This window comes from Miniopterus schreibersii (genome assembly GCF_964146895.1).
Source record: "Miniopterus schreibersii genome assembly, chromosome: 13".
In the NCBI taxonomy this organism is placed as follows: domain Eukaryota; kingdom Metazoa; phylum Chordata; class Mammalia; order Chiroptera; family Miniopteridae; genus Miniopterus; species Miniopterus schreibersii.
In genome coordinates, this window is record NC_138113.1 from 55,397,121 (window position 1) to 55,419,216 (window position 22,096).

General features: G+C 40.5%; 1 protein-coding gene across 5 annotated transcripts in view; it reads left to right on the plus strand.

Annotated features, from left to right (window-relative positions):
• Window positions 1–22,096, plus strand: part of NPHP1 (nephrocystin 1) — a 128,995-nt gene that overhangs the window by 82,566 nt on the left and 24,333 nt on the right. For 2 of the 5 annotated variants that reach the window (XM_081156008.1, XM_081156010.1), the window contains exons 5-13: window positions 2,846–3,069; window positions 5,195–5,292; window positions 8,204–8,301; window positions 9,065–9,107; window positions 9,956–10,052; window positions 11,337–11,431; window positions 12,956–13,084; window positions 15,914–15,988; window positions 21,221–21,331. The exons of 2 other annotated variants lie outside the window; for them this stretch is intronic. In XM_081156008.1, coding sequence (XP_081012134.1) covers window positions 2,846–3,069; window positions 5,195–5,292; window positions 8,204–8,301; window positions 9,065–9,107; window positions 9,956–10,052; window positions 11,337–11,431; window positions 12,956–13,084; window positions 15,914–15,988; window positions 21,221–21,331 — 970 coding nt within the window. Of the gene's footprint in view, window positions 1–2,845; window positions 3,070–5,190; window positions 5,293–8,203; window positions 8,302–9,064; window positions 9,108–9,955; window positions 10,053–11,336; window positions 11,432–12,955; window positions 13,085–15,913; window positions 15,989–21,220; window positions 21,332–22,096 lie in introns of all 5 variants that reach the window. One more of the 5 variants, XM_081156009.1, reaches the window with a different exon arrangement.

The following is a 22,096-nucleotide window of genomic DNA, read 5'->3' on the forward strand; positions in this document are numbered from 1 at the left end:
CACAGACACAACATATAGATATAAACAAGTCGCCTTGACAGGAGGATCTGTTGACATGATTCACTGAGTATAGTAGAAAGTGTGAGAGCCCAGGAGAGATGTAAGACCTCAGTCCTGCTTAGTTGATGTTCAGTGACGTCAAACAGCTGTTTTGTATATTTGTTCAGATTTTAGAGCTGTTTCTGGTTAGAAGGTTAAGTCCAATACCAGCTACTTTGTCATTCTCAGCACAGGAAATCCCTGGACATTTTAGAGCCCTCGCACCTACATCCTTAGCATTTCCTCAGGATACAGTATAAATACAAGGGAACAGCATTTGAAGAGTCTGAGTAGTTTTTATTTTCTTTTCTGCTTCCCATGAATTGGGTTTGTTTAGACCATTAGGATTTCTTTCTACTTGGCAAAGGCTATTAAAATCCACTCCAGTAGAAAAACGGTGCATGTTTCTGCCTCCAGTTTTTAAAGATTATTTATGAATGGAAGAAATATGCAAGTAGATGATCCAAATAATTTTCTTTTTGCATGTGAACATTGACATTAAAGGCAGGATCTTTATTTTCATACATTTTCACACATTTGTTTCTTTGGTTTTTCAGATCTCTGCTTTGTTTCCCCAACTAGATGATAAATTATCTGAGAGCAAAATTATGACAGTTATGACTTCTCTTCTTTCCACCTCTCATGGGATCTCACACTTCCTGCTTTTTGTTTTTGAGGAACACTTCAGCAGTATATTTGGGGCCACTTTAAATGGCAGAATTGTCAACAAAAAGCACAAAAATGCAAACTCCCTGGCACTAAATAGACTGTGAAAAGGACACTTGGTTTCAGTATGAGAGCTGAAACAAGAAGGCAGAATGTCGCATGTTCCACCTCAGTTGTGAGCATGTGCATTGGGCAACTCAGATTTTTTGCTGCTTTGCACACATCTGTGAATGACCACGAAAGCACTGAAAGTGTTAATTTGGGGGTACCAGACAAGTTTTAGCAAGTTGATGAATTTACAAATACAGAATCTGCAAGTAATGAGACTCGATTCTGTGCAGAAGCAGATATGTGACAACAGAGGCACAGGAGTAGCTAAAAGGGCTGGCATGGTCCATGGGATGATTTCATCTTAAAGTTCTTTCATTTTGGGTGAAATGTAATATTAATCCAGGCTAGACCATGATGAGTTAGGGATGCATATTGTAATACCCAGAACAACCATTACCAAATAAGATAAAGAAGGAGCTAAAAAAACAAACTATAAAATGAAATCCTAAAAGTGATTATTTTAAAGGTAAGTTTCTCTGATATAAGCTGTAGGAGAGCAAGGACCTGTTTTATTATATCCCAAGCTCATAGTGTGTGTCACAGTAGGTGCCCTGAAAACATATGGTGACTTTGAGATTGTTGAATGAATGAATAAAGCTCAGAGAGAGTTAGTGACTTACCCCCAGTGTTACATGAACTCCTCTCCCTTCCCTCACCTTCCATTTTACCTCCTTCATATATTTCCAAAATGTCTTTCTCTTCCCCCCCATGCCGTTTCCTTAGTCCATAGTATTGTCATGTGTCACTCTAACAGCCATCTTTCCTTCCACACTTCCTGCAGTCTGTTCCTGCATTGTAGCCGTCTTTCTAAAGTGCAGAGTGGATCCTGCCCTCCCTTACTTTGTTCTTAGGGACTGCCATAGAGATGACACCCATGTGGGCTGCATGCTGCTCACCTCTTGGCAGCCTCACCTCTCATTTCTCCAAGCCTTGTCCTGCCGTTCATGACCTCCTTGAGTTCCCTGATCTTGAGCCTCCTTTCTCCGCTCCCTCCCCCTCCTTGCTACTTCCTTTTACCTGATTAACACCAACTCATCTCTCAACACCTAATTCTGAGTCTTTCCTGATTCCCATCCATGCAGTCGAGGTTAGGTACCCATCTCGTGTTTCCTTAGCATCCTGTGTATACCTCCGCTGTAGTACGTAATGAATTCTGGAGTGATTATCCATTTTCTAGATTCTCGTTGTAAGCTCCTTGAGGACAGGGACTTGTGTCTAGTTTACCTTTGTAGCCTCTGTGTCTGACATGGACCAGCATCATCAGAGCTGACTGTTATTAAAAGCGCGCTGTGGGGCAGACACTGTTCCAAACATTGGGAGTCGGTAGTTCATCTAATCCTCACGAGGCAGGTGCTATTATTATCTCCACTTTATCAATGAGAAACGAAGAGCTTATTATGATTTACTGCCTGAAAGTCATAGTTGTTACTCTGTGAGGAGGGGTACAGCCAGAATATAAACTTGGAGCCCGTGCTAAGCGCTGTGTGCTAAAGCTCAAGCAGTGTCTGCTGAGTGGATGAATCCAAGACTAGCGCACACATCTCCTCGCCTCTGGTCCAGTGCATGTTCTGCCCTGTCACTTGCCTTTTCCTCCTATAGGACTCTACCACTCAGTCCCGCAAGTCCCCATTCTTAGCTAGATGGCTGAAACTATTAGCTGGGCTTTCCCCTTATTTCCTTTATTTTCAGCACAAAATAGGGTCTGGTCCTCCTATGTATAGAAGATGCTTGATCTGCTCTTTTTTTTTTTTTTAAATTTTGTTGGTTTTTTAAAAAATATATCTTTATTGATTTCAGAGAGAGGAAAGGAGAAGGAGAGAGAGAGAGATAGAAACATCAATGATGAGAGAGTCATTGATCGGCTGCCTCCTGCACGCTCCCGACTGGGGATTGGGCCCGCCACCCAGGAATTGAACCCCGATCGCCTGGATCCTAGGTCGACGCTCAGCCACTGAGCCACACCTGGCTGGGCTTGATCTGCTCTTAAATACTATTGCATGTGATCCTCATTGTAGTTGTGTTTTTGCAGAATTGAGGCACTTACTGAAAGAGAGGAAGGTGATTTTTCTGAAGAAGATGAAGACGATGATGACGAAGAAGAAAGTGAGGAAAGTGAGGGGGAGGAAGAGGAAACGGAAGAGGAAGAGGAAGGGAAAGAGGAACACGACTCTCAGCCACAGGCAGCAAATAAAGCTTACACTGCTGTTGGAGACTTCTCTGCGCAGCAGGCCGGGGACCTTACGTTTAAGGCAGGTAGACACAAGGCTGGAGCCTAACCAACCTCGAGATCAACTTGCACACCTAACAGAATGAGGAGACTGCCCGTATACCTGTGTTACATGTTCCTGATGCCAACCTGTTTAAATAAAATAAGTCATAATGATTAATAGGCAGTAGTCCTGTGAAATTGTTATCAAGGTTACATGGTAGTAAAATGGTAAAAGAGTAATGCTCTTCTACTTTTTATTTATTTACTCATTATCCTTTTATGACTTTATTTTTTTGAATTGTATTTTTCAATTACAGTTTACATTCAGTATTACTTGGTATTAGTTTCAGATGTACAGCATAGTGGTTAGACAGTCATGTACTTTACAAGTAGCCACCCTGATATTTCAGGTACCCATCTGGCACTGTGCATACTTATTACAATATTATTGACTGTATTCCCTATGCTGTACTTTACATCCCTGTAACTGTTCTGTAACCATCACTTTGTACTACTTAATCCTATTTCACCTATTCACCCATCCCCCAAAACCCCTCCCTCTGGCAACCATCAGTCTGTTCTCTGTGTCTAAGAGTCTGTTTCAATTTTGTTTATTTATTCTTTAGATTCCACATGTAAGTGAAATCATATGGTACTTGTCTTTCTCTGACTAACTTATTTTAATTAGCACAATACTTTCTGGTCCATCCATGCTGTCGCCAATGGTAAGATTTTCTTTTTCGTGGCCAAGTGATATTCCATTGTATATATATGTACTGCAGCTTTTTTATCCACTCATCTATTGATGGGCACTTGGGTTTCTTCCATATCTTAGGTATTGTAAATAATGCTGCAATAAACTTAAGGTGCATATATTCTTTTAAATTAGTGTTTTGGGTTTCTTCAGATATATACCCAGATGTGGAGTTGCTGGGCTATAAGGCAGTTCTATTTTTAATTTTTTGAGGACCCTCCATACTGTTTTCTACAGTGGCTGCACCAATCTGTATTCCCACCAATAGTGCCCAAGGGTTCCCTTTACTCCACACCCTCGCCAGCACTTGTTGTTTGTTGATTTATTGATGGTAGCCATTCTGACAGGTATGAGCTGATATTTCATTGTGATTTTAATTTGCATGTCTCTGATGATTAGTGACTTTGAGCATCTTTTCACATGTCCATTGGCCATCTGTATGTCCTTTTAGAAGAAGCGTCTATGCAGGTCCTTTGCTCATTTCTTAATTGGATTGTTTTTTGGTGGTGTTTCATAAGTTCTTTATAAATTTTGGATATTAACCAATCAGATGTATGAGTGAATATATTCTTCCATTAGTGGGTTGTCTTTTCATTTTGTTAATGGTTTCCTTTTCTATGCAAAAACTTTTTAGTTTGATGTAGTCCCATTTACTTATTTTATTTTTTTGTTTCCCTTGCCTGCAGAGATATATCAGAAAAAATATCGCTATGAGAAATGTCTGAGATTTTACTACCTATGTTTTCTTCTAGGATTTTTATGGTTTCAGCTCTAACATATAAGTCTTTAATCTATTTTGAGATAATTCTTGTATATTGTGTAAGAAGGTGTGTAGTTTCATTTTTTTGCATATATCTGCCCAGTATTCTCAACACCATTTATTGAATAGACTATCTTTACCTTATCGTATGTTCTTACCTCTTTGTCATATATTAATTGACCATGTTGTCATAGGTTTATTTCTGGCCTCTCTGCTTTCTTCCATTGATCTGTGTGTCTGTTTTTATGCCAAAACCATGCTGTTTTGATTAATATAGCCTTGTAGGATATTTTCTTTTTTTATGTCTTGTTTCGTCTCATCTTATCTCGTCTCTAGTCTTCTCTTCTGAAAGTGGACATCCCTGTCTTGTTCCTGATCTTAAGGGAAACACTTTTAGTTTTTCCCATTGAGTGATGTTGGTTATGGGTTTGTCATATATGATCTTTATGATATTAAGGTATGTTCCCTCTAGTCCCACTTTGCTGACAGATTTTATCCTAAATGGGTGCTGGATTTTGTTAAATGCTTTTTCTGCATCTATTGATATGATCATGTGGCTTTTTCCTTCATTATATTTTAAAAAATAGTTTTAATGTTGATAATTCCTATTTGAGGGGTAAAATTTAATTGACTGCTTTGTTTTTCTTTAAGAAAGGGGAAATTCTCCTTATAATTGAAAAAAACCCTGATGGTTGGTGGATGGCTAAGAATGCCGAAGGAAACAAAGGTCTCGTTCCCAGAACCTACCTGGAGGTTAGTGCTTGTTTATGATTTCCTTTTCCTCCTTCATCACCGTTTCACTTTTCATAGAAGTCAAGCTGTATTCTTGGATCAACTGTGAGTGACTTGAGGTGTAGAATTTGCTTTCATGGTCGAGGGACAAGACATAGGGAAAATACCGTGTTAACAGCCCTGTGACCTGTGATTGCTTTCATGCAGGCGAGTCCTGGAATGTTATCCCACAGTGAAGATGCTTTGTGGATTAGTGCTGATCAGAAAAATTAATAGGTGTTTATTGTTTGTGGTAAAACAAAACCACAGTGAACTTTGTGTTCACTCCCACACATAGATGATCTGTACTAGGATATGAACATCCTGTACATTCATGTTTGTGACCTATTGTTTTTCATATTTCATGCAATAGCATGGCTATTTTCTATGCTAATATACATAGATAATCTGTCTGGATCAGTGCTGTTTAATAGAGACTACACAAACTACAAATTAATTTAAAATTTTCTAGTAACCACATTGAGATGTCTTTTTTCCCCCTGACACCACTTCTAACACCAACTCTTTGATTTTTCTCTGCCACTAAATATGTGTTGTTTTTCACACCAGTTGTCTGAAACCAACCAGGTGTCCAACAGTTCAGTTCTGACACTAACTCCTGGAGTTAGCAGACCCCACAAGTTAAGGGCTCAGTCCCACAAACTGTCCTATTTCAGGTGCCAGTCACAAGTCTTGGGGGCCACCAGTACTTGTGAGTGACCAGCTATAAATTCAGGAGTCCCCACAGCCCTCCTCAGGTTTGAGAATTTGCTAGAGGGACTTACTGAACTCAGGAAAACACCGTACTTGTGTTTATCAGGTTATTATGAAGGACCCAACTCAGGAAGAGCCACATGGAAGAGGTGCACAGGGCGAGGTATTGGGAGGTGGAGGGAGTGCCCCCCTCCCCAGGCACTTTGAAGTGGTCACCAGCCTGGAAGCTCCCTAAATGCTGTCCTTCAGGGGGTTTTATAGAGGTTTCATTATATAGGCATGAGATTAAATCCTTGGCCATTGGTGATTGAATTCAATCTCCAGCTCCTTTCTGCTCCCTGAAGGTGGGAGGAGGTGCGATGAAAGTTCCAATCCCCTAATCACAGGGTTGGTTTCTCTGGCAAACAGTATACCCCCTACTCCCTCATTAGCATAAACTCAAGTGTGGTTGAAAGGGGCTTGTTATTAAGAGCAAAAGATACTCCTGTCGCTTAGGAAATTCCAGGAGTTTTAGGAACTCTGGCCAAGAACTGCGACTAAAAACCAAATATATGTTTTTCATTATACCACACATTTAAAAAAAGTAAAAAGAAATAGTTGGCATATCAAAAATATTACCATTTCAACATATAATCAATAATAAAAAAAATTTTTTTTTAATGCTGTCTTCAAATTCCTGGGTGTAAACTGAAATATCACATGTCAATATGGAGGAGTCACATTTCAAGTGTCAGCAGCCACAGGTGGCAAGTGGCTGTCGTAAGCACAGACCAGGCCTAGCTCACTTTTTCAGTGATAGCACAGTATTCCAGTTTCACAGACGGACATTTAGGTTGTTGCCAACCTATCATAGCTATCAATTTTGTGGCAAAGAAGCTATGGTTAGCTTCCACTATGAGTTACAGGAGATCCCCAGATAGTGGCTTAAATTAGGTAGAAGCACATTTCTCTAGCGCATGGCAGAGGTGTGGAGGTAGTGGTCAAAGGGTGCTGCTGCCCCATCTGATGTTTCACTCTGGTTAGGTGGGGCCGCTCTCCCGGGGTATCTCTGTAGTTAAAGTTGGCCACTAGATCTTTTAACAGTTCCAAGCAACAAAAGAGAAGGAAAGGGGACCAAGAAGTCAAAAGGCCTGAGCTGCCCTGGACGTTACACAAAAAACTTCAGTTATATCTTTCTGATCAGAATTTAGTTCTTTCCAACATCTAGCGGCAAGAAGGGCTTGGAAACTGTAGTCTCTTTGCCTGCTCCCTGCTCAAATGAGGGGTTCTGTTAGAAAAGGAGCGGTGGGGATTCAGCGGTAGGTAGCCCGCAGCCTCTGTAAGGCTCAGTCCGTCCAGGCATCTCTGTAGACCTCCCTCATTGTTCCCCATGGGTTGTCCCCGGTGCTCAGTGCTGGTTCAGAGGGCTTACACCTTTATATTTTTATTGAATTTGCCATTTTGCCTTTCAGAAAAGTTAGGCCTATTTGTACCCCAACCCCAGTATGGAGAGAATGCACTTCCCCACACATTTTCAGTCATGGCTGTGGCCAGTCTCTCTGCCAGTGTGATAGGCAGAAAAGTCTCTGATTGTTTTTATTTGCATTCATTGTCCTGCAAATGGGGTTGGGCATCTGTTCATATGCTTTATGACCATTTCTGTTTCTTCTCTGTAAATTGCCTTTTCAGTTCTTTTGACCATTTTTCTAAGGGATTTTAAAAACTCTTAGTGATTTATTAGAGTTTTTGTAATATTTTAATAATAAAGATATTAACTCTTGGAAATTTGTGACAGATGTTCTTTTTGTTGATTTTCAGCCATGTTTATTTTTTGTTAGCTAAGTCTGTCACTGTTTTCATGTATGGCTTCTGGTTTGGGCATCATAATTGGAAAGGGCTTCCCATCTCAGGATTATTTTCTTCTAGTGCTATTCGTAGAGTTCTTTTCTTCCTACCTTTACTTCCTTTTTTCCATTTGAGGAAATTCCACCTGGAATTTATTTTGATTAAACTTGCTCTCTACCTCTATGCTTATAATTTTCAAACAGTGAAATGACCAACCACATGTTGAAATCTTCCCCACTGTTTTTTATACGCCCATCATGTCAATTCCCAACTACACTCAATTCTCTCTGAAAGTCTTTTATTGGTTGATTTTTGCATTAGGTAAAAAGCACCTTGTATCTCACTCATTTTTCAGCCCTGTCCTAAGGAAGGCCAAGAGTCAAGTGAAGAAGGCAGCGAAGGCGATGTGGAGGTGGGGGGTGAGGCAGCAGAGGGCACGCCAGGTGAACAAAGGTACGGAGGCATGATGGGATAGCAAAGTAAAATCTTCAAAGGTTTAGGAAACTTTATTTTTACCATCGTAAATAATTCAAGAATTTTTTTGCAAGGAAGACAGCTTGCAGTTTGCGAACAGTGCTTTTCATGTTTCTATTTGCTTAAAGGTCATTTCTACTTGAGTTTCATGATGATTCTTTCTTGGTTTCATCTGGATACTGTAGGTTTTTCTGAACTCATGACAGCCCTGGCCTGGTAGCTCAGTTGGTTAGAGCATCATCCAGATATGCCAAGGGTGTGGGTTTAATCCCTGGTCAGGGCACATACAAGAGTGAATGCATAAATAAGTGGAACAACAAATTGATGTTTCCCCCTCTCCCCTCCCCTCCCCTGCCCTCTCCTCCCCTCCCTTTTCTTAAAAAACCCCTACCACCCGGCCAGCATGGCTCAGAGGTTGAGCATCGACCTATGATCCAAGAGTTTGAGGTTCAATCCTGGTTGGGGCACATGCTAGGGTTGTGGGGTTGATTCCGAGTAGGGAGCATGCAGGAGGCAGCTGATCAATTACTCTCTCACCATTGATGTTTCTCTCTTTTTCTCTCCCTTTCCCTTCCTCTCTCTGAAATCAATAAAAACATATTTTAAAAACACACCTGCTCTCTCGAAGTTTTGGAAAAGAAAAAAAACGACTTACCGACAGTTATGTGCTTTGTTCTTTGGTTAATGAAGTTCCCTAACCAAGTGAATGTCTGTGCACTCACCTTGCTGTTTTGTCTCCCAGAACCGATTCTCATTGGAGTGCTGTCCAGAAAGCTCTCTCAGAGGTTGGTATCTCCTGTCTTGTCAGTGATGTCTCACCTAGTAGTTCTGCTAGAGTTCAGATTCAGAACAGGATGGGACTTTTGAAGATAGCGTTGGATCTGAAAGAGGGTGCAGGGCATGGACTGTACAGAGCACAAAACATACGCTTCTGGTTTAGTGAGCCTGTGGTCTAGCTAGCTTTTCTCATTATGTCTTTTCTGTAAGGAGAGTAGATTTGAGGGCTTGGTAATATCTCTCACTGATTCTGGCTGAATTTTCTATCATTTGGGTAAAGACTGCTGTTAAATTTTAGTTAATATGAAAAATTCCAGAAAGCTCAAAAAAGTAAATTATCCATAATCATATCATTTTAAAAATTACATAACAAAATGAAAATTGACTCCCCCCATAAGTAACCACCATTAACAGTTTAGTGACTATCCTTTTTGACTTTTTACCCTGGGTCTTACTTACATGGACATGCTTGTGTGGGTGTGGGTATCATGTACACATATATATACATACACAAAAAAGCCATCGAATTGTCAGTGTATATCAGTTTATGATATTAACTGGTTTGTTGCATGGCAGTACATTGTGGGATGGGACAGGAGGGAGGACACTTTGATGAGGGATGTGCAGGAGCACATGGTTCTGCCCACTGGGCATGGCGCAGGGCTTAAGGTCTTGGGAGACACCAGGATTCAGTGGTGGCCTCCTCTCAGGAACTTGAGGTTAACTTACTGTGTTTGTTTAGTAACATCTGCACATTGTGTTTTCCTTTTCTGGGTTGCAGTTGCTATAATGATAATGAGAGTATTGTAGAGGTAAGGGAAACGCGAATGAAAACAGCGAATCAATTTGTTTTTAGCATCTTCAGCAGAAAAACACTGTTGATGTGTTGACCACGATGGGAGCTATTCCTGCCGGATTCAGGCCTTCCACACTCTTCCAGCTTCTGGAGGAAGGTAACAGGTGTCTCCCAGCCACCACAGACCTTTTGTTAAGGTTTGAGTCTAATTTCCTTGTGTCAGCCAAAAACAAGTTGCTTAAAAAGGTGGTGAACCTCACATCTCATTGGTGCTCATCTTTTCCTCATCTCCATGGCAGTGGAGGAAGCACCCTGATCCGATCACAGGCCAGCCTGTCTCCCTGTGTTCTGGGCTCCAGCCTCTTTCCTTTATTCCAGAAACATGACTCAATTGTCAGCCTTTCCTATATCTTTGCTGCCCCCCGCCCTTCCCTCATCAGTGGTACTGGCAGCCTAGTACCTCCCCCGCTGAGCCAGCCTCTCCAGCCCTGTCCCTTTCTCTGCTTTTCTTCACAGCAAGACTTTTCCAGCTACCTCCCTTCACCTTTTCTGTTTTCTTGACTGTTCTCTGAGTTCCCTGTACCTGACATTTGTCCGTAAGTGCATTTTAAAGAGGAATGATGGTGGGGGGCTGCCTGATGCCCAAGCTGTGGAGTTACCTGTGGAAGGGCTGCTTTGAGGCTCCCCTGCTGGGAAGGCCCCTCTGAGCCTCGTGAACACCCCTCCCTGCTCCTTCTCTTCCTTGGGTCTCAGTAAATTCCACTTTCCCACAGAAGCCTTCCTTGAGTCATGTAGGTTCCCTCTACTCCCATCCACCTGAGCAGCCGTTATGGGTCTGGGTCAGATTATATTATTTATTCTCTTGTTTACTTATTTTTTAAATGGTTACCCCACTCAACTGTAAATGAATGAGGGCAGGGCTGTATTTCTCTCTTCTCATTTGGATTTCCAGGTCCTAGCATAGTACCTGGCACAGGGTAGGAGCTCAAAGATGATTCCTCGAATGAATATATGATATTTCAATAAGTAGTCTTCATGATTAAAGTTTGGAAGAACAGTATAAAAGTGGTTTTGTCTTAAGAAGTGAAATTAATGATTATATATTTTTCTAAATTTCCAAAAAATATTTACAGCTTTCCCAAATCTTACAAAAATGTTTGAATGGATCATCTTCATCACGGGCCATGTTATTGGCCTAAGAGTCTTTCAGGTCCTTCTTTAAGCTGCTTGGTGATCAGCTCTTGTGTTTCCATCTTCGTATTTCCTCTGCTATTTTTGTCTGTAAATCCCTGTTGGTGCCTCTGTCTTAGGAAACTGGTTTCCAGGAAGCAGCTGGACCTATTGGATGTCTTTTTCCTAAGTTTGTAGCATAAAAATCATGTATTTTTGGTTTTGAATTTAATTTCTTTCTTTGTAAGAAAATAAATAATTATTTTTGCAGGGGCTCAATTTCGAGCAAGTACCTTCTTACAGCCGGAGCTTACTCCTTCACAGCTGGCCTTCAGGGATCTCCTGTGGGATGCTAAGTCAGGCACGGTAAGTATAGTAACTAAGGTACAAGGTTTCCAGATTGTCTCATGGTTGCCATTATACCAGTAACATGTAAATTGATCAGTGTGTTATGGAAAACAGAGAAATGGTTTCTGTATTGTGATTTTGAAGTACTCAGGGATGGTTTCACAGCTAAGACAAAACTTGGCTACTTGGTGACTTTATTTTGTTTCTCTCCTCCACTGCTCTCTTCTCTCATTGTCACAAAGGAAACAGTGACCATCTCAGTTGTTCTTTGTCTCAGTTTCTTCACCCGTGAGAAGGGAATAATAATCCTTCCCGCACAGAGTTATTGCAAAAATTGGGTGTGTGAAGGGCAGAGAACAATGCCCGGGTCATGATGATAACTCAGGAAGTGTTAGCCAGTGTTCCCATGATTACTATCAGTAGTAGTAGTAATATTATGTTAACTAAGTAGGAATGAGTACTTTCTGATTATACTTTTTTGGGATTCCTTAGAGTAAAGGATTCCTGTATCACCAGTAGTTAAAGTAGGAAACTCTTGATTTCCTCCTACTCTCCAGCTTTAGCAGAGCAGCACCGCATTGGAGCTGTTTACCTTCCTGTTTACCTTCCACTTTCTGTCCCTCTCTACCCCAGAGCCTCAGGGGGAGTATAGACCCACTGTGGGTAGGTTTTGTGTAGAGGAGTAGCACAGACTTAGTGCCATTTTCCCTCTCAACCCAAGCATTGCCTGGAACCATCTTTGTATTAAATATCTTTTATTGCAATCAACAAAGATATTGTATTTGGTCTGTTTAGTGTGCTAGTACTGGAGTACTGAAATAAATGGCATTTAATTCTATGAGCTTTACCCAGTTCTCATTTCTTAAATTGAAAAGGTGACAGGCTTTTAGATGTTGTCTTATTTTATCAATGACATAGTTATTTAAAAGGAAGGACCCATGACCATAAAGCAGAGTGTTAAGAATGGAAGATGTTCTTAAATTAGAAACCAGATGCCAATTTATCTGTGAACATTCTACACTGTACCCATGAAGGAGAACAGAACAGTCATATCCCATGGTCCATGCCTTTTCTCTGTCGAAACACCTGTATAAGAAGCCAAGAAACAGTGTATCTCAGTGCTTGGAATTAAACTGGGGAGGAGCTGGCTGGAAACTACAGATGCCGGCGAGACCGTCTACCCTCACCCCCACTGTGGAGGCGTGACCGTGTGCGTGAGCCCCGAGGACACGATTCCTTGGTTGGCACGCACGTTACCAGATTGTACGGGCTGCTCTCCTCAGTTTTTCATATTTCCACCAAAATGCAAATATTTCAAATATAAATGTTCATAGAAAACTTACCTAAAATTTTGATTTAATTAATTGTACTATTGACAGTTTTCTTGTGGGTGTATGTTTGTGTGTAAAAGTTTTCCTCTTATTATTTGTACATTATCCTAATGTACATTTTCTTATGTATTTATGAAAATTGCTTTGAAAATGAAAACGAATTTGTCGTCTTAGTCACAAAAGTAAACCTTTTCTATAATTTTTCTCTCAGATTCGGTCAAGGGCAAGTCGTGTCTCGCTGATTCTCACGCTCTGGAGCTGTAAGATGATTCCAGTTCCCGGAGTGAGCATCCAGGTTCTCAGCAGACACGTGCGTCTCTGTCTGTTTGATGGCAGTAAGGTGAGCTTGCTGAGGAGCACGGTGGCTCACATCAGGATGGAAAAATTTTTTAGCGTCACATGTTAAACATGTCCTTGGAGGGACCTGTTTCTGTGTCTTTCTCTCAGTCCCTCTTCTTATGTGTATGTGTATTTGTGTATGTATATGCATGTGTACATACTTACAAGGTAATACGTGGTAGAGTGCAAACCCATGGGCTCTGATGACATGGGCTTCACTCTGGCTCTTTCAGCAGTCACGTGTGTTATGTTTGCTCACATATCACATTTAGCTCTTTTGAGCCTCAGTTTTCACCTACAAAAGGCTCTAGGCCTGCCTCCCTCTAGAGTTATATAGGTCAGGACTTATGTGCACAGAGTTGCATTCCTGACAAACGCACATCCCTGTATAGCCTGCACCCCAGTCAGGATGTGGAGCATTCCTCTCCCTTACAGAGCTTCCTTGTGTCCTTTCCCACTTGACTCCTCCCTGAACCTTGGAGAATATAGTTTACTCAGTACCAAACAAAAAATATAAATGACTCCTAAAAAATCAATTGATTTGGCCCTGGCCGGGTGGCTCAGTTGGTTGGAGCATCATCCCATGCACCAAAAGTCTGTGGGTTTGATTCCTGGTCAGGGTACATACCTAGGTTGTGGGGTCCATTCCTGGTTGAGGTGCATAGGGGAGGCAGCCGATTGATGTTTCTCTCTCACATCAATGTTTCTCTTTCTTTCTCTTTCCCTTTCTATCTCTAAAATTAATAAAAACATCCTTGGTGAGATTAAAATGATTTGTTTGTGAGACAACATCTTAAGTGGTGCTTAGATGGAAATTTAGAGCTTTAATTTCATATACTGCCAGACAGGGAGGAAGGTTTAAAATCAGTGATCCAGCCTATGAGTTCAGGAATGGAAAGGGAGAGTGAGTTAGACCAGAAGGAAACAGAGCAGAGGGAGTAGTAAAGGTGGGAGTAGGAACTAATGAAAAAGGAAACAAATGGAGAGAGAATCAGAAAAGGCAAAAGTTTATTCTCTGAGAAGCTTAATAAACTTGAGATGCCTAATTAGTAAGACTGAAGAAGTAAATTTAAAAAGAGAGAGAGAGAGAGCCCGGCTGGCCGTGGCTCAGCAGTTGAGCATCGACCTAGGATCCAGGAGATAAAGGTTCGATTCCTGGTCAGGGCACATGCCCAGGTTGCAGGCTCGATCCCCATTCGGGGGCATTCAGGAGGTGGCGATCAATGACTGTCTCATTGATGTTTCTATCTTTCTTCATCCCTCTCTCTGAAATCAGTAAAGATATATTTAATAAAAAAGAAAATGCCATCAATTTGTGGATGTTAATTTTGTATCCTGCTACATTGCCAAATTCATTTATTAAATCTCATAGTTTTTTAGTGGAGTCTTTAGGGTTTTCTATTTACAATATCATGTCATCTGTGAATAATGACAGTTTCACTTCCTCCTTTCCAATTTCGATGCCTTTTGTTTTTTCTTCATGTCTGATCACTGTGTCTAGGACTTCCAGTACTATGTTGAATAAGAGTGGTGAAAGTGGGCAGCCCTCTCTTATTCCTGATCTTAAGGGAAATCCTTTTAGTTTTTGCCCATCAAGTATGATGTTAGCTGTAGGTTTTTCATATATGGCCTTTATTATGTTAAGGTATGATCCCTCTATTCCCAGTTTGCTGAGAATTTTTATCAAAAATGGGTGTTGTATTTTGTCAAATGCTTTTTCTGTGACTATTTATATGATCATGTGATTTTTGTCTTTCAATTTGTTTATGTGATACATCATGTTTATTGATTTGCAAATATTGTACCAGCCTTGCACCGCTGGAATAAATCCCACTTGGTCATGGTGTATGATCTTTTTAATATATTGCTTAATCTGATTTGTTAATATTTTGTTGAGGATTATAGCACCTATGCTTATCAGGGACATTGGCTGGTAATTCTCTTTCTATGTAGTGTCTTTATTTGGTTTATGAATTAGGGTAATGCTGGCCTCATAAGAAGATCTTGAAAGTGTTCCTTCTTGGATTTTTTTGAAAATCACTTGGCTGTCCATAAGATACTGCTAACTGCCTACCAGTAGGGACTTAGATGGAAGTGAATTGAATTTGACCTAAAATGACATGTTTGGGGTAATTTCTAGTTACTTTTAAAGCTTAGTTTTAGAAGTGCTATAAAATATTTTTAATTGAAAATAAAAATTGTCACCTGTTCCTTTGGAAGATGTAAATTTTGGCGTTAACTTTACAGAATTTGAACTCATTTTTACAGTTTTGGCTCCTTTTGTGTTTCATTGTTTTATGTATATTGTGGGACTAACTTCTGCAGTAGCATTTTATAAGAGATAAATTGCAGGAAGAATATAATTTATGGGCCTTGAGATTTTGAAGAAGATGGAACTGTGTATTTGAGCTGTTAGTCTTGTCTGTCTCAGGGGCAGGATGATGGACTATACATGAAATGCTCTTCTGGGTCATGTTTCTTAGAAGATCGTTTGTACCTGAAACTTACTTTTCTATCTCAGATATTAACTATTTCACTTAATATCATTTATTACTAATGCAAAGATCTGAGTCTGAATTCATTTTATTAGTTCTTTCAATGGTTTATAAATAAGTGCTTTAACACTTGTTTTTTGTTAATCATTTTAAAAGTTGTATATGTACTTGATGTTAAAAGAACAGAAATGCCAGAATTGCTCAGAGTAAGAAGTGAAAGATCCCTGCTCCTTCTGCTGCACACAACATAGTCACTCTAAACTGTTTGGGGTGTGGGAGTGGTGATGTTTCAGAGAGCTTTCTACATGATTTCAAATGGGAAAATCTCATTTCAGGTTCTGAGCAACATTCATACAGTCAGAGCCACATGGCAACAGAAAAAGCCCAAAACATGGACCTTTTCTCCCCAGGTGAGTCATCTGTTAAGTGATTGGAATGAAACATGAATTTCTTTTACTTGTTAAGTGTTTTGCAATGGAGTTTCCTCAAAAAATTAAAAATTGAACTGCAATTTGAACCCGTGATCTCACTTCTAGGAATATATCCTAAGAATCCTGAAACACTAATCAGAAAAAATATTTGCACCCCCATGTTCATATCAGAGCTATTTACAATAGCTAAGATCTAGAAACAGCCCAAGTGCCCATCAGCAGATGAGTGGATAAAAAGCTGTGGGACATTTACACCATGGAGTGCTACTCAGCTGTAAAAAAGAAGATCTTACCCCGTGTGACAGCATAGATGGTCCTGGAGATTACTATGCTAATCAAATTCAACCAGAAAGAGAAAGAAAAATGTCACATGATCTCACTAATATGTATTATGTAGTGAACAAAATAAACTGGTAAACAAAATGCGTCCAGAGGCATGGATACATGGAACAGACTGACAGCTGGGAGGGGGTGGTGGGTGGTGGGAAGAGATTAACTAAAGATCTTTTATGCATAGGCCCTGGACACAGACAATGGTGTGGTGAAGGCCTTGGGTAGAGGGGGGGCTAGGTGGAGGAGGGCAAAGGGGGTGGAAATGGGGACATCTGTAATACTCTCAACAGTAAAAGAAATGCCCTCTGATGAAAAATGAAAACATAAAGGTGACATTTAGGAAGTGTTTTTCAACAATGAAATCTGTGTAAATGCAAGCTGTACTTTCTTCAGATAAAATCAAGGGTGATGCCTCAGGTACTGGTCCATTGCATTCAGGGACTATTAGGGCTGGAACAAAAAGGCCTGGAGTGCATCCAGGAGGTTTCAAACAACTGAATCAGTACAACATAGGGGGCAGTGAAGATGAAGATGTCTATGTTATTTTGTAGTTAAAGTGTATTTATTGGTGCTTTCTGCAAGAAGAGAAAACATCCAACATGGCGAACCAGGAAAGGGATGTTAGGAAGAGCTTGTTATGGGATTAGACCTTGTGTTAGGATTTTGAGAATCTAGTGAAGCTTTGAATTGGGCACTCTCAGAAACTGGAGCAATTCTATAATTTGCTATCTTAATACATGTTTTGTTTGCTTTGTTTTTGTTTTAATTTATCTTTACTGTTGAAAGTATTACAGATATCCCCTTTTCCCCACATTGATCCCTTCTACCCTGCACCGGCCCCGCTCCAGGCCTTCACCACACTATTTTCTGTGTCCAGCATATATGCATATAAGTTTTTAGGTTAATCTCTCCCCACCCACCCACCCACCCATCCCTGCCTTCCCTCTGAGATTCGTCGCTCTGTTCCATGCTTCTATGTCTCTGGATCTATTTTTTCATAGGTTTATTTTGTTCGTTAGATTCCACATATTTGTAAGATCATATGCTACTTGTCTTTCTCTGACTGGCTTACTTTGCTTAGCGTAATACTCTCCAGGTCCCACCATGCTGTCTCAAAGGGTAAGGGGTCCTTCTATTTTACTGCTGCATAGTATTCCATGGTATAAATGTCTAAGAAGATACTTGATATGATTTCAATCTTCTTGAACTTGTAGAGTCTTGTTTTGTATTCTAACATGTGGTCTGTCTTTGAGAAGGTGCCATGTGCCCTTGAGGAGAATGTATATTCTGCAGCTTTAGGGTGAAATGTTCTGTAAATGTCAATTAAATCCATCTAATCTTGCGTCTCATTTAGAATCACTATTTCCTTGTTGATTTTTTTGTCTGGAAGATCTATCTATCCAGTAAAGTTAGTGGGGTGTTAAAATCCCCTACTATGACTCTATTGCTGTGGATCTCTCCTTTAAAGTCCTCCAGAAGTTTTTTTTTTTCTTCTTTCTTCAGCCGCTGTGAGTCTTTTGTTCTGAGGTGGGTCTCTTGTAGGCAGCATGTATTTGGATCTTGTTTTCATATCCATTCAGCTACCCTATGTCCTTTGATTGGAACATTTAATCCATTTATATTTAAGGTTATTATTGATAGGTACTTATCTATTGCCATTTTATTTCTTTATGCCTATGTTTCTCTTTCTTTCTATTTGTACTTCTTACTGCAGCAGTCCCCTTAACATTTCTTGCAATTTTGGTTTGGTGGTGATAAACTCCTTTAGCCTTTTTTTGCCTGGGAAGCTCTTTATTTCACCATCTCTTTTGAATGATAGCCTTGCTGGATAGAGTAGTCTTGGTTTCAGATCCTTGCTTTTCATTACCTTGAATACTTCATGCCATTCTCTTCTGGCCTATAGAGTTTCTGATGAGAAAGCAGCTGACAGCCTTATGGGAGCTCCTTTGTAGGTATCAGACTGCTTTATTCTTACTGCCTTTAAGATTCTCTCTTTGTCTTGAATTTTTGGCATTTTAATTATGATGTGTCTGGGTGTGGACCTCTTTGGGTTCTTTTTGCTTGGGACTCTCTGTGCCTCCTGAACATGTGTGATTTTTTCCTTGACCAGGTTAGGGAAGTTTTCTGCTATTTCTCTTCAAACAGGTTCTCTAACCCTTGCTTAGTTTCCACGTCTTCTGATACTCCTATGATGTGAATATTGTTACACTTCATGTTGTCCCACAGCTCCTTTAAACTGTCCTCCTGGTGGGTTTTTTGGTGTGTGTTTTTTTAATCCTTACCTGAGGATATTTTTTCTATTACTTTTCAGAGAGAGTGGAGGGGAGAGAGAGAGACAGATAAACATATATGTGAGAGAGAGACATCGATTGGTTGCTTTCTGCACCTCTCCTGACCTGGCCAGGTATTGAGCCTGCAACCGACGTAAGTATGCTTGGCCATAATTGAACCCGGGACCCTTCAGTTTACAGGTCAACTCTCTAACCACTGAGCCAAACTGGCTAGGGCCTGTTTTTGAATTGTTTTCCATTTTGGTTCTCTGATTGAGTGATTTTTCCTTACCTTGTCTTCTCATTCAGTGATCCTATCCTTGGCTTCCCCTAATCTGTTGTTTATTCCTTCCAATATTGTTGATTTTTTCCTACAATGTCATTCTTAATTTCCTTCATAATTTCCATATCTTTTCTCATGGTGTTGAGCATCCTTATGATCAGTATTCTAAACTCTATATATGATAGATTGCTTATCTCCATTTCATTTAGCTCTTCTTCTGTAGAATTCTTTTGTTCTGTCATTTGGGGCTTATTTTTTGTCTTCCCATTTTGGCTTCCTGTTTGAATTTGTTTCTGTGTATTAGGTAGATCTGGTAGGACTCCCAGTCTTTTGGATGGTCTCTGGTGCAGGGCAGTGTCAGACACTGTTTGTGACTGGCCTTGAGTATCCTGTTTTAAGCTTTCTGCACTCCACAGCTTGTGGTTCCCTCTGCTGGGGCTGGGTGTGTTTGGACAGGACCAAGATGTACACCAAGGCCTGCTTTCCCAAGCTCTTGGTCCAGAAGCAAATCAGGCAAAGACTCAGAATGCCTAGAGGCTGATTGTTACTCAGTTTCTTAATGAGCCTCAAGCTGTAGAAACTCCACAGGGTAGGGTGAGAGGTTTTTCAACAGGGTGAGGCAATTGCTCCCCTCTCCAGGCTGAAGCTGTTTGGATGGTAGATGTCTCCCTGAGAAACATGTCCTCTGCCATATGGGGAATGACTCTGCACAGGAATCTAGATGGCTGTCATCTGAGCTCTATCCCCAAAGCCAGCAATCCTGAATTCTTGTCACACAGCTCTAGTCTACTCTGCCCTCCCACTGCCGTTTCCCAAGGTGAGTGGCTGCACGTGAAACTTTGTGTGTTGGCTGTTTAAGAGGGTGCCTGCATAACCAGCCATCTCTCCCTGGCAGAAGGAAACCCCAGTTCTTTTCACTGTCAGATGTTATGTGGGGACCTTTCTCAGTTCTGGTGCTCTGGGCTTAGGGTTTAGACCCCAGAGTTCTCAGTGGGAACCCCCCCACAGCTGATATAACCCTCCAGGCATGCAGCTGCCGCCTGTGGGAGCCCCACCAGCCCTCTCATGCCTCTGCACTTCCTACCAGTCTCTATGTGGTCTCTGCTTTATGTCGTTGGTTATGAGGGTGCTCTCCAGCTGGTCTTCAGTTGATTATTCAGGATGGTTTTTCCAAATTTTAGTTGCAATTTCAGTTTTGTCCTGAGAGAGTGTCAGTTTAGCTTCCACTCAATCTACTGCCATCTTGGAATCTGTCTTAACACATTTTATCTGGGATGCAGGAGGAACAAATGAGTTTAAAACTCTGCTTGAAAGGGAACAGCAGTCACTGATGTTAGCTGGGAGAGGGCCATGCTTGATCGTTTTTGTTGTTGTTTTTTTCTGTTTGTTTCTGTCTGTGTTCAGACATGGTTATAAAGTGGTCCTGTCTCTGTCCTGTTCCATCCTAGTCACAGAGAAGTCTGTTCTAATGCTGGTGTTCCGTGAAATGTTTACAGTCAGTAGGAGAAGCCATGGCCTAGCTGTGCGACCACCCCAACTCCCACTGACAGCTGCCACGGCCCTTTTTCCTTTCTCTCTCTCTAAATATAAGTACATACATATGCAGCCGTATTTAGGATCATCTCGTGCATTATAATTATATTTTATTTTTATGATTTCTGTGTTCTTTTGATAAGATTAGTTGTCTGTAGTTTATTTCACTTTTTCTTCCTCTAACTGTTCATTGCTTTAGTATTTACTTCCCTGCCATATGAATTCCAGTGTCACTGTCCTCTAAGAACCTGCATTAACCCCTTCTATGGCATCAGAAGATCTGAAAGCAAGACAGAGATTCAGTGGCAGAGGCATGGCCCCCACGCTTGTGTGCTGTGTGTGTCCACACCTGTCTTGAATACAACTCCTGGAAGTCCCTGTGTTCCTCTAAGCACCTGCTGCTTGTATTTGGCACAACACTTTCTAGTTCTGATGTGGCCTGTGTATATGAAGTGTTTAGAGTGGAGCTTTCTAATGTCTTCTCAGATATAAAGATAAACTGTTTGGAAGGATAAATAATAGGTATTTGTTACTTTGTTTGAAGTTAAGCATCAGTTAGGTGCAAGGCATTCTTCCTAGGTATTGTGGGAACTGAATGGTGCTAGAGAAGAAACCTATGCACATATAACAATACCTGCATTTATGCAGCTCTAACCCAGTGTATTATCTTCTGTAATCCTTACAGTACCCTTTACTATGAGGCAAAGGCATAAACCATCAAAGGTGAATGGAGCTGAAACCTCCCCCCAGTTTTAATTTTTATTGGTAACATTAGTTTTCTTATTGTTTCAGGTTACTGGCACGTTGCCGTGCTTGCTTGATGGTGATTGTTTCATCAGGTCCAATTCTTCATCTCCAGATCTTGGAATATTATTTGAACTTGGAATTTCTTACATTCGCAATGTATGTCAGTTAACAAATAAGGCTTTCTAATGAATCAGTTAAAAAGGAAGTTTTGTTTTTTTAAAAAAAGCTTGTATTCACAAGTAAAAGAATTGAGATTTTTGTATGTAATAGAATTTCAACCCTTGAGGAATAGGAATTAGTGGTTTTAGTATTATATGTACTGCCACTTATTCAGTAGCATTTAAAATTAAAGTGTAGATGCTCAACATTACTAATCACCAGGGAAATGCAAATCAGAACCACAAAATATCACCTCCCACTGTCAGAATGGTTGTCATCAAAAAGACAAGAAGTAACAAGTGTTGGTGAGGAAGTGGAGAAAAGGGAACCCTGGTGCCCTATTGGTGGGAATTTTAAATTAGTGCAGCCACAATGGAAAACAGTATGGAGGGTCCTCAAAAAATCAAAAGTATAGCTACCATATAACCCAGCAGTTTCACTTCTGGGTATTTAATCTGAAGAAATCCAAGACACTAATTCTAAAAAGATGTATGTAGCTCTATGTTTATTGCAGCATTATTTACAATAGCCAAGACACGGAAGCAACCTAAGTGTTCATGAATAGACAATTGTATAAAGAAAGTGTAGTACATACATACAACAGAGTATTACTCAGCCATAAAAAAGAATGAAATCTTGACATTTGCAACAACATAGATGCTCCTCAAGGACATGATGCTAAGTGAGATAAGACAGAGAAAGGCAGATACCATATCATTGCACTTATATATGGAATTAAAAAAACACAAACACGCTCATAGA